This window comes from Rhincodon typus, chromosome 42 (genome assembly GCF_021869965.1).
Source record: "Rhincodon typus isolate 14 chromosome 42, sRhiTyp1.1, whole genome shotgun sequence".
NCBI lineage: Eukaryota > Metazoa > Chordata > Chondrichthyes > Orectolobiformes > Rhincodontidae > Rhincodon > Rhincodon typus.
Window position 1 is genome coordinate 7,922,657 of NC_063373.1, and position 13,411 is coordinate 7,936,067.

The 13,411-nt window shown below is 44.9% G+C and overlaps 2 protein-coding genes across 5 annotated transcripts in view; one reads left to right on the plus strand and one right to left on the minus strand.

The window, feature by feature from the left end:
• On the plus strand, positions 1-7,808 carry LOC125487536 (zinc finger protein 664-like). Of its 4 annotated transcripts, none has more exons than XM_048619230.1 (2): positions 1-109; positions 2,576-4,496. In XM_048619230.1, exon 2 carries the CDS (start codon positions 2,665-2,667, stop codon positions 4,021-4,023), a length of 1,359 nt encoding a protein of 452 aa, XP_048475187.1. In that variant the 5' UTR covers positions 1-109; positions 2,576-2,664; the 3' UTR covers positions 4,024-4,496. The 4 variants fall into 4 exon arrangements, 3 of the variants coding, with proteins under 3 accessions (XP_048475187.1, XP_048475189.1, XP_048475188.1); XR_007265947.1 differs by lacking the exon at positions 2,576-4,496 and adding an exon at positions 7,460-7,808 and having other exon boundaries at positions 44-109; XM_048619232.1 differs by having other exon boundaries at positions 69-284.
• A 3,159-nt stretch (positions 7,809-10,967) lies between these two features.
• Positions 10,968-13,411, minus strand: part of LOC109915886 (gastrula zinc finger protein XlCGF49.1-like) — a 3,273-nt gene continuing 829 nt past the window's right edge. The window contains exon 2 of the mRNA XM_020515562.2: positions 10,968-11,819. Within this exon, the coding sequence (XP_020371151.2) occupies positions 11,109-11,732 (624 nt within the window). The 5' untranslated portion in view covers positions 11,733-11,819 and the 3' untranslated portion in view covers positions 10,968-11,108. The remainder of the gene's footprint in view (positions 11,820-13,411) is intronic.

Here is a 13,411-nt window from a genome sequence, read left to right on the forward strand (position 1 = left end):
GTGTGGGGATCGTGGTGCGGCGCGTGATCAAACATCGGGGCCACATTCCTACGGAGACGCAGTGCTGCTGCGATCGAAGCCTGGTGGAGTGCGGGAAGTGAAGGAGAAGGTAATTAGGATGAAACAGCAGAAAACGGGAGAGAAATGGAATCACTGTGGACCGGAAGGTTTCATAAGTGCCTGACGTAGGCTACCAGCCTGAGTTAGAAACTCCCGGTTCAGCATTAGTACCAAAGAGGAAAACGGCGGCGGGGGCCTGGCATATGCCACCATCTTTGTTGGGGGTAATGTTCTGCGGGATGTGTGCGCGGTCGCCATCTTTATAGGGGGCAGGGCGCGTGTGTCGATGGATTTACATACAGCAAACTCAAACATCGGGAACTGTTTGTCTGCTCCGAATTTCTAAGCTGGACTCTTAGTCAGGGATTATATTGTAAGCATTTTAATGGGCTGTTAAATAAGAAGGTTTTCCAGAAAGAAAAATCCAAAGACACATCACATTAAGATCTGAAAGAGTGATAGGCTTGAGCAGGACATGTCTATCGTCGGTCAGTGAATGGGGAAGTAAATTCTGATGAAGGGTCTCGGCCCGAAACGTCAGCCTTTCTGCTCCTATGATGCTGCTTAGCCTGCTGTGTTCATCCAGCTCTGCACCTTGTTGTCTCGGATTCTCCAGCATCTGCAGTTCCTGTTATCTCCTAAATAAATTGGTTCGTCTGTTCTCTCTGGGAGAAACGATTTCAAAATATAGATAAGGCATGACGATGGAGGAGTTGGAAGACAAGGACGTGAGTTTATGCTTTGTTCAATTGGGGTTGTTTTCTATGGAACAGAGTCGACCGACTTGGAACATGATTGAGATAACAAGGTGTAGAGCTGGATGAACACAGCAGGCCGAGCAGGAAAGCTGACGTTTCGGGCCTCGACCCTCTGCTGTGTTCATCCAGCTCTACACCTTGTTATCTCAGATTCACCATCATCTGCAGTTCCTACTATCTCTGAAACATGATTGAGACGTATTAACTAAGGACTATAGATAGACAGGAAGAAAATTTTACCTTTGGTGGAGGGATCAATGACCAAATGCACCGATTAAATTTAAGGCAGCTGGTTTAGAGGCATGTGAGGAACGTTTTTTTTTAACCAGAGTGTGGTGGGAATTTGAAACTCGCTGTGTTTGAATGTGCAATTGCAATGCCACGGTCCACAAGGCTATTGCTCAAATGCTCAAAAATAAAATTAGAATAGTTAGCTGGTTGTTTTAAGTGGTGCAGACTTGATGAAGGGACTTTTTTTCTATGCTGTGACATCTCTGATTCTATGAACCAGAGCTTTTGTAGATCAGCAAACTGGTGATAGTAAAAGGAGCATGGCATGAACAAAGACATTGGCAGCTGAGTTTTGGATGATCCAAATATCTAGAAGTTTATTAGGAGATCAAATAGGAAGGGTTCAGAATTGTCCTGTCCAGTGGTCGCTGAATGCCTCAGAAACACCTGAGGCAAAGGTGACCAAGATGTCACTGAGGTGGTTCCATCATATCGCAGGCCTTCCCTCTTCCACTGGCTGAAACCCTGTATCATTTCTTTACTTCCTTAGTTCTAATGAAAGGTAATCATGATCTAAGTATTTGAAATGTCTAATTCTGGCATGCATTTAAGGTGAACGGGAACATTCACAGGAGATGTGAGGGACAAGTTGTTTTTATAGAGTATTTAGAGCTGCCAGAGGTGGTGGTGGAGGCAGACACAATAGGGGTGTTTGGGGACTTTTAGATAAGCACACAAATATGCAAGGAATGGAGGGATATGGACTAAGGGCAGGCGGAAGGGATTAGTTTAATTTGGCGTCATGTTTGGTAAAACATTGTGGGCTGAAGGGCCCGTCCCTGTGCCGTACTGTTCTATGCTGTATTTACTCTTTTTGTTTTCCTGACTTGCATTTCCAGCATTTGCTGTTCTAATTACTGAGGTGGAAATAGGCGGTGATGATGCAATTTGCCTTGGGGTGAAATATTTCGCCACAGTTATGCATGGAGCCAGTGGTGAGGGAGTGCAGTTTATGTCAGGTTCTGAAGACAATTACTTGATTTTCCCAACATTTAATTGAAAGGAGTTTCTGTTCATCCTTTACTCAATGCCAGACAAGTCAGAGCAGTATGTGACCAATAGGGGAGCCTGTAGCTGATTGGTGTTTACAGATATTTGCTACCCTGTCATTCCAGGTGGCTGAGAGTTAGGGAAATTCTGTCAAAGTTCTGGATGAATTGTTGATACATTAAATCATTGCCATTCATCCCATTCACCACATTTTTCAGTTTTGATCACTTTTTTTTTCTATCTCTCTCTGCCTCCTCCCATACCGCCTAGCTTGTTATTTAGGTCCAGACTGAGTGGGCAGACTGAAGGACAGCGGCAAACCACTCTGGTTTCTATACCAATCAGACAGCTTTCGTGATTACTTATTCCTAGTGCTGGTACCACAACTTAGCAGATTTCAATCCGCACGATCTCACAATTTTTGCTTTGTGGTTTCTGTCTCACTCAATTTTTGTTCTGTTTTAACTTTAATTTAGATAGTGTGTGTGTGTATTTGAAAGGACGGATTGCAGTTGGGAAGCTGAAACCAACATCACGTGGGGATCAATACCATTGGATTGTGAACATGGACAGAATTAGCACTGAACACAGTGAAGAGAAACTGTACACGGACTCCATGTGCGGACGAGGATTCAGCCGATCATCTGGCTTGCCAAAGCATAAGTGCAGTCAGAATGTGGTGAAACCATGGAAGTGTGGAGATTGTGCTAAGGAATTCAATTACCCATCTCAGCTGGAAAGACATCAACGCATTCACACTGGAGAGAAGCCATTCAACTGTTCTGAATGTGGCAGAGGGTTCGCCGGCTCCAATGAGTTGCATGCACACCAACGAGTTCACACTGACAAGAAACCTTTTAAATGTCCAGATTGTGGGAAGTGTTATAAAAGTTCCGGGGAATTGATGTCCCATAAGCTCGTTCACACCGACGAGAGACCTTTTCGGTGTTCTCACTGTGGGGCTGGGTTCAAACACTCATCCAACCTCACTGTACACCAGCGGGTTCACACCGGGGAGAGGCCATTCACTTGCTCCGAGTGTGGGAAGGGGTTCACACGATCGTCTCACCTGCGGCAACACCAGCAGGTCCATTCTGGGGAGAAGCCTTTTAAATGTCCAGACTGCGGTAAGGGCTGCAAAAGTACTTGGGAACTGATGTCCCATCGACGTGTTCACACTGATGAGAGACCGTTCAGGTGTCCTCTCTGCGGGACTGGATTCAGACAATCATCTAGCCTTACTAAGCACCAGCGAGTTCACAGTGGGGAAAGACCGTACACTTGCTCAGAGTGTGGGAAGGGATTCGTTAATTCCTCCAACCTGCTGAGACACAGGCGAGTTCATACTAACGAGAAACCTTTCAAATGTCCGGATTGTGGCAAGTGTTGTAAAAGTTCTTGGGAAGTGATGTCCCATCAACGTGTGCACACAGACGAGAGACCATTCAAGTGCTCTCACTGTGGGACTCGGTTCAAGCACTCATCCAATCTCACCGTGCACCAGCGGGTTCACACAGGGGAGAGGCCGTTCACCTGCTCCGAGTGTGGGAAGGAATTCATTCGGTCATCTCACCTCCTGCAACACCAGCGGGTTCACAGTGGGGAGAGGCCTTTTAGATGTCCAGACTGCAGTAAGGGCTTTAAAAGTACCTGGGAATTGATGAGCCATCAACGTGTTCACACTGACGAGAGACCGTTCAGGTGCTCTCACTGTGGGACTGGCTTCAGACAATCGTCCAGCCTGACTAAGCACCAGCAAGTTCATAACAACGAAAGGCTGTTCACTTGCTCTGAGTGTGGGAAGAGATTTATTAATTCCTCCAACCTGCTGAGACACCGACGAGTTCACACTGACGATCAACCTTTCAAATGTCCAGATTGTGGGAAGTGTTGTAAAAGTTCTTTGGAAATGATGTCCCATTAATATGTTCACACTGATGAGAACCTTTCGGGTGCTCTCACTGTGGGGCTTGGCTCAAGCACTCATCCAACCTCACTGTGCACCAGAGAGCTCACAATGGGCGGAGCTCACATTTGCCTGCTCTGAATGTAGGAAGGGATTTATTCAGTCATCTCACCTACTGCAACACCAGCATGTTCACAATGAGGAGAAGCTTTTCAAATGTTCAGACTGTGGTAACGGCTTTAAAAGAACCTGGGAACTGATATCCCATTGACGTGTTCACACCGATGAGAGACCATTCACATGTTCTGTCTGTGGGACTAGATTCAGACAGTCGACTAGCCTGACTAAACACCAGCGAGTTCACACCAGGGAAAGGCCATTCACTTGCACCAAGTGTGGGAAGAATTTCGTTAATTCATCCAACCTATTGAGACACCAGCAAAGTCACAATTAATGGCTGGATTTTGCAGTTAATAAAGGATTGAACCTTGTTCATCGGTGTCTGTTTCTGCTGATGCTCATAAACATAAGCTCAGTTATAAGTATTAATATTCTAGATAAAAATGAGATAAATCAACTGTGTTAAGATTGTGGGGTGTTGTGTTAAGTCAATAATCAATAATGAGTTGTTTCTTTCTCCCTCGTTTCTGTCTTCCCCCATCCTCACCTCCAACAAAATGTTCAAGGCGCTCTAAAGAAGGTTTGTAGCTTGGGTTGTGGATGAGGTTGCAGACTCGGTGGCTGAGCCGGTGTGTTTGATTGCAGATGTTTCGTCACCCTGCTAGGTAACATCGTCAGTGCGCCTCTGGTGAAGTGTAGGTGTTCTGTCCTGCTTGTTACTTATATGCCTCGCTTTGCTGGGGTGGTTGGCATTACTTCTGGTTCTGTTTCTCAGTGGTTTGTATATCGGGTCCAGTTCAGTGTGTTTGTTGGAGTTCTGGTTGGAATGCCAGGCCTCCAGGAATTCCCTGGATATGCTGTCCCAGTCAAATTTGTGTCCTTCTTTGTCCGTGTGTGTTGAGACCAGTGAGAATTGGTTTGTGTCTCTTGGTGGCTAGTTGGTGTTCGTGTATCCTTATTGTCAGTTTTCTTCCAGTTTTGGCCTATGTAATGTTTCTCACTGTCCTTGCATGGTATTTTGTATAATAAATTAGTTTTAATGGTTGTGGGAATGGGATCCTTTACATTTGTCAGTAGCTGTTGCAGGGTGGTTGTCGGTTTGTGGGCTACCCTGATAGCTAGGGGTCTGAGTAGCCTTGTGGCTGTGTTGTAACTTGTTGTGGTCTGTCTACTCACTCCATCCACTCCTCCCAAGAATTCCTCAACATCATCAAGGACACCAGAATAGAAATGGATGAGATAATGATATCCTTTGCTGTAACAGCACTATTTAATTCCCTAAACATTGAGCCAGCAAAAGAGACAATTGCCACACTGCTGGATGAATCAGGCACCTCGTGACACCAACAGCATCAACAAGGATAGTGCCCTGAAACAGCTGGATCTGTGCCTCACAACTCACTTCACCTTCAACAGCCACATATTTAAACAAATCAATGGAACTCTGATGGGATCCCCAATATCAGGACTGATGGCAGAAGCGGTAGTGCAAAGGTAGAACAGACAGCGCTCTCCACTATCCAACCCCAACTCTGGGTCTGCTATGTAGATGACACCTTCGTGATTATCAAATGCACAAGACTAGAAGAAACCCAGTGACACAAAACAACATCCTCACCAGAATAAAACTCACAAAAGAAGAAGAGAACAACAACTGACTACCCTTCCTGGATGTAATGGTGGAACGTAAGAACAACCGGGAACTCCAGACTAGCTATACAGAGAGTCGCACATATGGACCAGATACTTAATTACACCAGCAGCCACCCCAACATCCATAAATGGAGCTGCATCAGGACATCATTCAAATGAGCCACAACACTGCAGCAACCTGGAATTGTGCAAAGCAGAACAGGAGCACCTATATGGAGTTTTTTAAAAGGAATGGATACCCAAAAAGTGCAATCCGCCGTTATTTCCACTACAGACCACAACAAGAAGATACAACACGGCCAGGCACGTCAGGGACACGTCAGAGATGACCAACCACAAGACTACTCAGACCCCGAGCTATCAGGGTAGCCCACAAACCAACAACCACCCTGCAACAGCTACTGATGAATCTAAAGGAACTCCGTCAACGACCACATTGAACTGAACCCGGTATACAAGCCACTGAAAAACAGAACCAGAAGTAATACCGATCAACTCAGCAAACCAAGGCATATAATTAACACCAATGCTTCACCAGAGGCGCACTGCGATGTTACCTAGCAGGGTGACGAAATGTCTGCAGCCGAACACATTGGCTCATTCAAGAATTTCCTTTGTCACTAAACCGATCAGCTGCTTCTCTGTTTTTCCACTAGTCTAAAGTGCCTCTAAAGAGTCCTGAACCTGCATTTTGCTTTGTTCTCTGCCATTCCCCCGAAATCTCTTTTCCTATTGTCATTTTTCCATGAGACCCTCCACTGATCCTTTTCTTATCAAAGACTGATCACCCAACATCTCCATATTCGTTCACATTGTTGACAGAGTCATACAATGCGGAAGCAGACCCTTCGGTCTAGGATAACCAGACATCCCAATCTGACCTAGTCCCATTTGCCAGCATTTGTCCCATAAGGCCTTATCCCTCTAAGGCCTTCCTATTTATATACCCATCCAGTTGTCTTTTAAATGTTGTAATTGTACATGTCTCCACCACTTCCTCTGGCAGCTCGTTCCATATGTGCATCTCCCTCTTCGGGCCCTGTTCCCCTGTCTTTCAAGCCTGTCATCATTTTTTTTTTTCCTCAAAATCAAACCCTCGACCCCACTATCCTTGCAAAATAGTGTCCCTGTTTCCAACCACACTTTCTCTACATTGTACGTGAGCAGCTTTCTTGGAATGCCATACGTGAACCCTTCTGGTCATTGGAGAGAGTTGTTTCTCCTATAAAGTCATAAATGACAGCCTGTCTAACTGTGACTGAGGTAAATGCTATTCGTCTCCGTCAACCTGACTGCAGCCTTGTATAAGGATGACCACGCCATTCTGATGCAACACCTCTCCACAGGCAACAGCTGGGTGAGAGGCTGCTCTCTCTTGGTTCCGTTCTTGCCTGACTAATCAGAGCCAAAATCTCACTGGCAATGGCTCTGTCTCTCGCTCCGACAGTTTCGTCTGGTGCCCAAGAGATCCAGATTTGGCCTTCTCTTATTCCTCATCAACAGTGTCAAATGGAAACAGTTGTCTCATGTACACAGGTAGCCCCCAGCTCCATCTCATCACCACCACCTCTCAACTGTTGCTCCATGATCAGTCTGTTTCCCTGATATCCAGTGGTGAATGAGCAGAAATTTCCTGCAATTAAACATTGGGAAGACTGACGATTTTGTTTTCATTCCCCAGCGACAAACTTGTTGATGAGGCATAAAAGTAGCCCAAGGCTGGATTCTTAGCAAACTCGAGCAGGAACTGTAAAGACTTTGGTGGTGAGACTCCAGCTACAATTAGACAAAGAAGAATTGAACCAAGATGGAGCAAACAAAATCAAGTTAGGACCAACACATCCTGTGAACCCTGGATTTCAAAAGATATACAGGATCGGATAAAGAGAAAATGAAGGCTTATGGCAAACACAGAGGGCTCAAAACAGTAGAAGCCTTGCAGGAGTCCAGAATGTGCAAATGGAAACCAGAAGAACAAAAACAGACATGAAAGAGTAATGGCAGGTAAAATAAAGGAAAATTCTAACTTTTATTTTACAAGTACAGGATAAAAAGATAACTAGGAAAAGAGTGTGGTCCATTAAGGACCATAGTGGTAATTTGTGCATGGAGCCAGAGGACATAGGTAGGGTTCCAAATTAATACATTGTGTCAGTATTCACAAGTGAGGGGAAAGATGTGTGTATAGAAATCAGAGAGGAGTGTGATGTACTTAGAGGTTAGCATAGACAGAGGGGAGTTTCTGAGTAGTCTGGCAGGCTTAGTTAAATGTCTGGGGCTGGATGAAATGTATCCCAGGCGTTAAGTGAGGAAAGGGAATGCAATAATGGGGGCATTGCTATTAATTTTCAGTTCCTTGTTGGGAATAGGTGCGCTGGCAGATGAACCAGGAAATCGTAGCCCAGTCAATCTAACCTCACTCATGGGAAATCTATTGGAAGCAATTCTGTCCCGCAGAATTAATCTGCAGTGATGAGGTAGGGATTAATCAAGACAAGTTTTATTAAGGAGAAGTCCCATCTGGTCAAATTGATTGAAGTTTTCAAAGATGTAACCAGGTGTGTAGATGAGGATAATGCATTTGATAATGTCTCACGTGGAAGGCTGATAGCAAGCGTCTTAGCCCATGAATCCAAGGAGATGCAGCAAATTGGATCCAGAATTGCTTGAGTGGCAGAAAGCTGAAGAACAGTGCAGACCTGAAACGTCAGCTTTCCTGCTCCTTTGCTGCCTGGCCTGCTGTGTTCCTCCAGCTCCACACCTTGTTATCTCAGACTCCAGCATCGGCAGATCCTACCATCTCTGAGCAGAAAGGGAGGGGTGTTTTTGTGACTGGAAGCTTGTGTCCAATGGAGTTCCACAGAGATCAATCTTGGGACAACTTGCTGTTTGCGGTTTATATAGACAATTTAGACTTGAATGTAGCAAAGGTTGATCAGTAAGTGCGTGGGTGATAGGAAAATTGTTGGGGACGTAACCAGTGAGGAGGATAGCCTTAGATTACAGGAGGATATAGATGGGCTGGTGAGTGGCAAATTGAATTTTAACTGGATAAGTGTGAGGTAATGCATTTGGGCATCAAGGCAAGTTAAAGGAATACACAATGAACAGAGGAGTCTATAGGTGTGAGGCTGGAAAAGCACAGCACGTCAGACAGCATCAGAGGAGCAGGCAAGTCAACGTTTTAGGCTGAAACCCTTCACCAGCAGAGGAGACTAAGAGTGCATGTAATTGAAATGTATAAAACTATGAAGAGTGTAGACAGGGTAGAGTGAAGAAACACTTCCTCTTGGTGGAGTAATCAATGGCCAGGAGCATAGATTTAGGTAAGGAGCGGGAGATTTGGGGGAATGTGACGAGATTGTTGTTCACCCAGAGGGTGATGGGACTCTGCAACTGTAAAGTTGGCAGAGGCAGAAACCCTCATAACATTGAAGTAGTATTTAGATGTACATTTGCGATGCCAAGTTTATGGCTCCATTGCTGAAAAATGGGATTAAAGTAGTTAGTTGGCTTTTTGGCTCGTGTAGGCTCGATGGGCTGAAGGGTCTTTTTCTGTGCTGCAGTCCTCCATGACTCTGAGAGCAGCCACACCCAGCGGGATGACAGCAGAGAATTATTGATGTGGAGTGGCATAGTTATCCTTGCCCAAGGCTGCAGCCAGTTCAAGGATGAAAAGAGTTTACCTCAGTCATACAATTGGAGAGGTTCAGATATTGAGTTCTGGGAAAATGGGCAGGGATTTGGGAAGTGTTAGCGGTTAGCACTATTGTAGTGTTGTAGAACCTCGGGGTTAAGGTACATAATTCTTTGAAGTTTGCATCACATATAGGGAAGTTAAGAAGGCATTTAGCACGCTTGCTTTCATTGCTCAGATCTTTTGAGTATAAGAGTTAGGACATTATGCCGAGGTTGTGCAGGACATTGGTGAGGCCTCTTCTGGAGTACTGTGTCCAGTTCTGATCACCTTGTTACAGGAAGGATATTATTAAGATAGAGAGGGTTCAGAAGAGATTTACCAGGATGTTGCCAGAAATGGAGGGTTTGAGTTATAGGGAGAGGCTGGATAGGTTGGGACTTTTTTGCTGGAGCGTGGGAGGTTGAGAGGTGACTTTATGGAGGTTTACAAAATCATGAAGGGTATAGATAAGTTGAACGGTAGGTGTCTTTTCCCCACGGTGGGAGATTTCAAGACGAGAGGGCGTATTTTTAGGGGGAGAGGAGGAAGTTTTAAAAAAGAAGTGTGGACTTTTTTTTAACAAGAGTAGTTTGTGTGGGGAGTTAACTTCCAGACGAAGTAATGGAAGTGGTTACAGTTACAACATTTAAAAGTACATGAATAAGAAATGTTTGGATGAATATAGGCCAAGTGCAGGCATGTGGGACTAGTTTAGTTTGGGATTATGGTTGGCACGGACTGGTTGGACCAAAGGGTCTGTTTCCATGCCGAATGACTCTCTGACTCATAGCGCCTGGGAGCCAGGTTCAACTTCAGCCTTGGACGACCATCTGAGAGGAGTTTGCAGATTCTTCCTGTGCCCAAAGATGTGCAGGTTAGGTGCATTAGTCATGGTAAATGTAGGGGCGTGGGGATAAGGATGGGGCGCTTAGTCTGGAGGGCTGGTGCAGACTCAATGAGCAGACTGGCCTTTATCCACACTGTAGGGATTCTACATATCAATATGGTCAAGGACTTTCTAGGTAAAAAGGATGTTGGGAATGGATACCGGTTTCGAGGATGGGAGTGATGTTCAAGAAATAATTTATCAAAGAGGGATTAAGGATGGCAGATTTGAAGGGGCCAGAGACTGGAGAGAGAGAGAGTCATTAACAATATCAGAGAATGTGGGAATTTTGTGTGATCAGCACTTTAATTGGAATAGGGTCAATGGAGGTAGACAAACTGACAACCAGATGTCATCAGAGTAGATGTGAGAGAAACTAAAGGAAGATGTATGTTCAGGGGTCTGCATGTTAAAACGTTGCAGACAATTTGTCCTGGTAGGCTAGTGGAGGAAGGGAAGTAGCAGAGGCAGCTATCAGTTTGTCTCAATGTTAATGGCAAAAGAATCGCCATGAACTCCTCGCATTTATGGATTGTAGCGAGGATGCAGGAGACAGTGTAGACAGACAGCCCCTTCAAAAGGAACTAACTTGTGGTATAGATCGTAAAAACTTGACACATTATGTGGGCAGCACAAAGCTGGTTTATTTGAATTTATCCAAAATATTAACATACATAACTAGACTGTGGTCTATTTACATTAGCAGAGACAAATTCCAGAGAACATGGTTGTACCTTGGACATGATTCACAGCAAAATCTGAACATCATGATTTCTTGTGAACTTGCTGGTGTCTTAACAAGTGGGCTGACTGAGTAAATCCCTTCCCACATTCGGGGCAGGTGAATGGTCGTGCCCCAGTGTGAACTCGCTGGTGTGTCTGCAGGTTGCACAATTGAGTGTATCCTTTCCCACACTCTGAGCAGATGAATGGCCTCTCCCCAGTGTGAAGTCGCTGGTGTAAGGTGAGATTATATGATTTCTTGAATCCTGTCCCACAGTGAGAACATCTGAATGGTCTCTCATCAGTGTGGGCACGTTGATGGGACATCAGGTCCCAAGACCTTTTAAAGCACTTCCCACAGTCTGGACATCTAAAAGGTCTCTCATCAGTGTGAACCTGCTGGTGTTGCAGCAGGTTGGATAACTGGTTGAATCCCTTCCCACATTCGGAACAGGTGAATGGCCTTTCCCCAGTGTGACTGCGCCGATGCCTTTCCAGATCAGAAGGTGATGTGAATGCCTTCCCACAGTCCCCGCATTTCCACGGTTTCGCACCAGTGTGACTGAGCTTGTGTCTTGACAGGCCAGAGGAATGGCTGAAGACTCGTCCACACAGAGAACATGTGTACGGTTTCTCCCTATTGTGAACGGTGCTTTCTGCTTCCATGTTCAGAATCCAAAAACATTCAGGTCCTGGCGTGATGCAGATTTCACATGTCAGTTTTCTCACTGCAAATCCTCCCTTTCAAACACCCTATTTAATTGAGTTAAAACAAATATAGGAGTGAGTGATAACAAAAATGAAACAAAAGAAATTTGTAGAATTGAATTGAAAGAATCTGGTAATCTACGAGACTATGAAAAAAACGACCATGAAAGCTGCCAGACTGTCATAAAAACCCACTGGTTTGGTAATGTCTTTCCAGTCCAAAGATATGCAGGCTAGGTGGACTAGCCATGGAAATACGGAGTTACAGGAATTGGCTGGGGAGGGCGGGATGCTCTTTGGAGGGTCGTTGTGGACTCGATGGGCCAAGTGGCCTGCTTCCATGCTGTAGAATCTATGATTCTGGGAAAGGAACTTGCCTCCTAGTCTGACCTCAATAAAAGGAAAGAAACAGAGTGTGAAAGAGGGTCAAGTCAAAATGGATCCACCTTTGTAATACCGCCAAAATTGCATTTGTCTCAGCCAAACTGGTTTTGCAACTCTAATCCTTTCCTCTGTTGACTCTACGCTTCACAGTGCTGACAGTTTCCTTGTTGGCCTACCATATTTCACATCTATAATCTTCAGATCATTCAGAACTGTGTCCTTTCTCACGCAATGACCCTTTCACAGCCATCACTCTGTCCAATGACAGCAGTACCTCAATTTGTAAATTCACCTCATTATTTCCCAATTCCAAATCTTGCTGTACTTCCAAATATTGAAAATCTTTTCCTACAAGCAGAACAAACCTTAATTGTTCCATGTTTAAAGGTTGATGCGTTCAGATTTTGATTCGTTGAGTGACTGTCAGGTATTTACAATAATATTTGACCATAAGACACAGAAGCAGAAATTAGGCCATTCAGCCCACTGAGTCTGTTCCGCTATTCAAACATGGCTGATAAGTTCCTCAACCCCATTCTCCTGCTTTCTCCCCGTAACCCTTGATCCCCTTGATCATCAAGAACCTATCTATCTCGGTCTTAAATGTACTCAATGACCTGGCTTCCACAGCCTTCAGTGGCAGTGAATTCCATAGATTCACCACTCTCTGGCTGAAGTAGTTTCTCCTTATCTTCGTTCTAAAAGGTCTTCCCTTTACTCTAAAGCTGTGCCCTCCGGTCCTAGACTCTCCTACCACTGGAAGCATCTTCCCAACATCCACTTTGTCCAGGCCATTCAGTATTCTGAAAGTTTCAATTAGAGCCTCCCTCGTCCGTCTAAACTCCAATGAGTATAGTCCCAGAGTCCTCAAACATTCCTCATATGTTCAGCTTTCCATTCCTGGACCATTCTCGTGAACCTCCTCTGAACCCGCTCCAGGGCTGTTACATCCTTCCTGAGTAATGGGGCCCACAACTTCACGCAATACTCCAAACGTGGCCTGACCAGAGCCTTATAAAGCCTCAGTAGTACATCCCTGTTTGTTTTTGAGTTTAGCGTTTGCAAGTACTTCTAATTTAGTATCCTGTAAAAGAATTTAGAAAACAATCCTTCACTGTGGGTTCCTGATAGAAATCCAGAAGTAACAAACGTTTCTGTTGGTATGAGTTGCTCTGTTTAAATGCTCCCACTCCAGCAAGGAATGAAAGCCATCCATATGTCATAAAGAGACAACAAGGTGTAGAGCTGGATGA

Bases quoted from the DNA above. Each gene is read 5' to 3' on its own strand.
- LOC125487536 (XM_048619230.1), top strand. From the start codon at position 2,665: ATGGACAGAATTAGCACTGAACACAGTGAAGAGAAACTGTACACGGAC.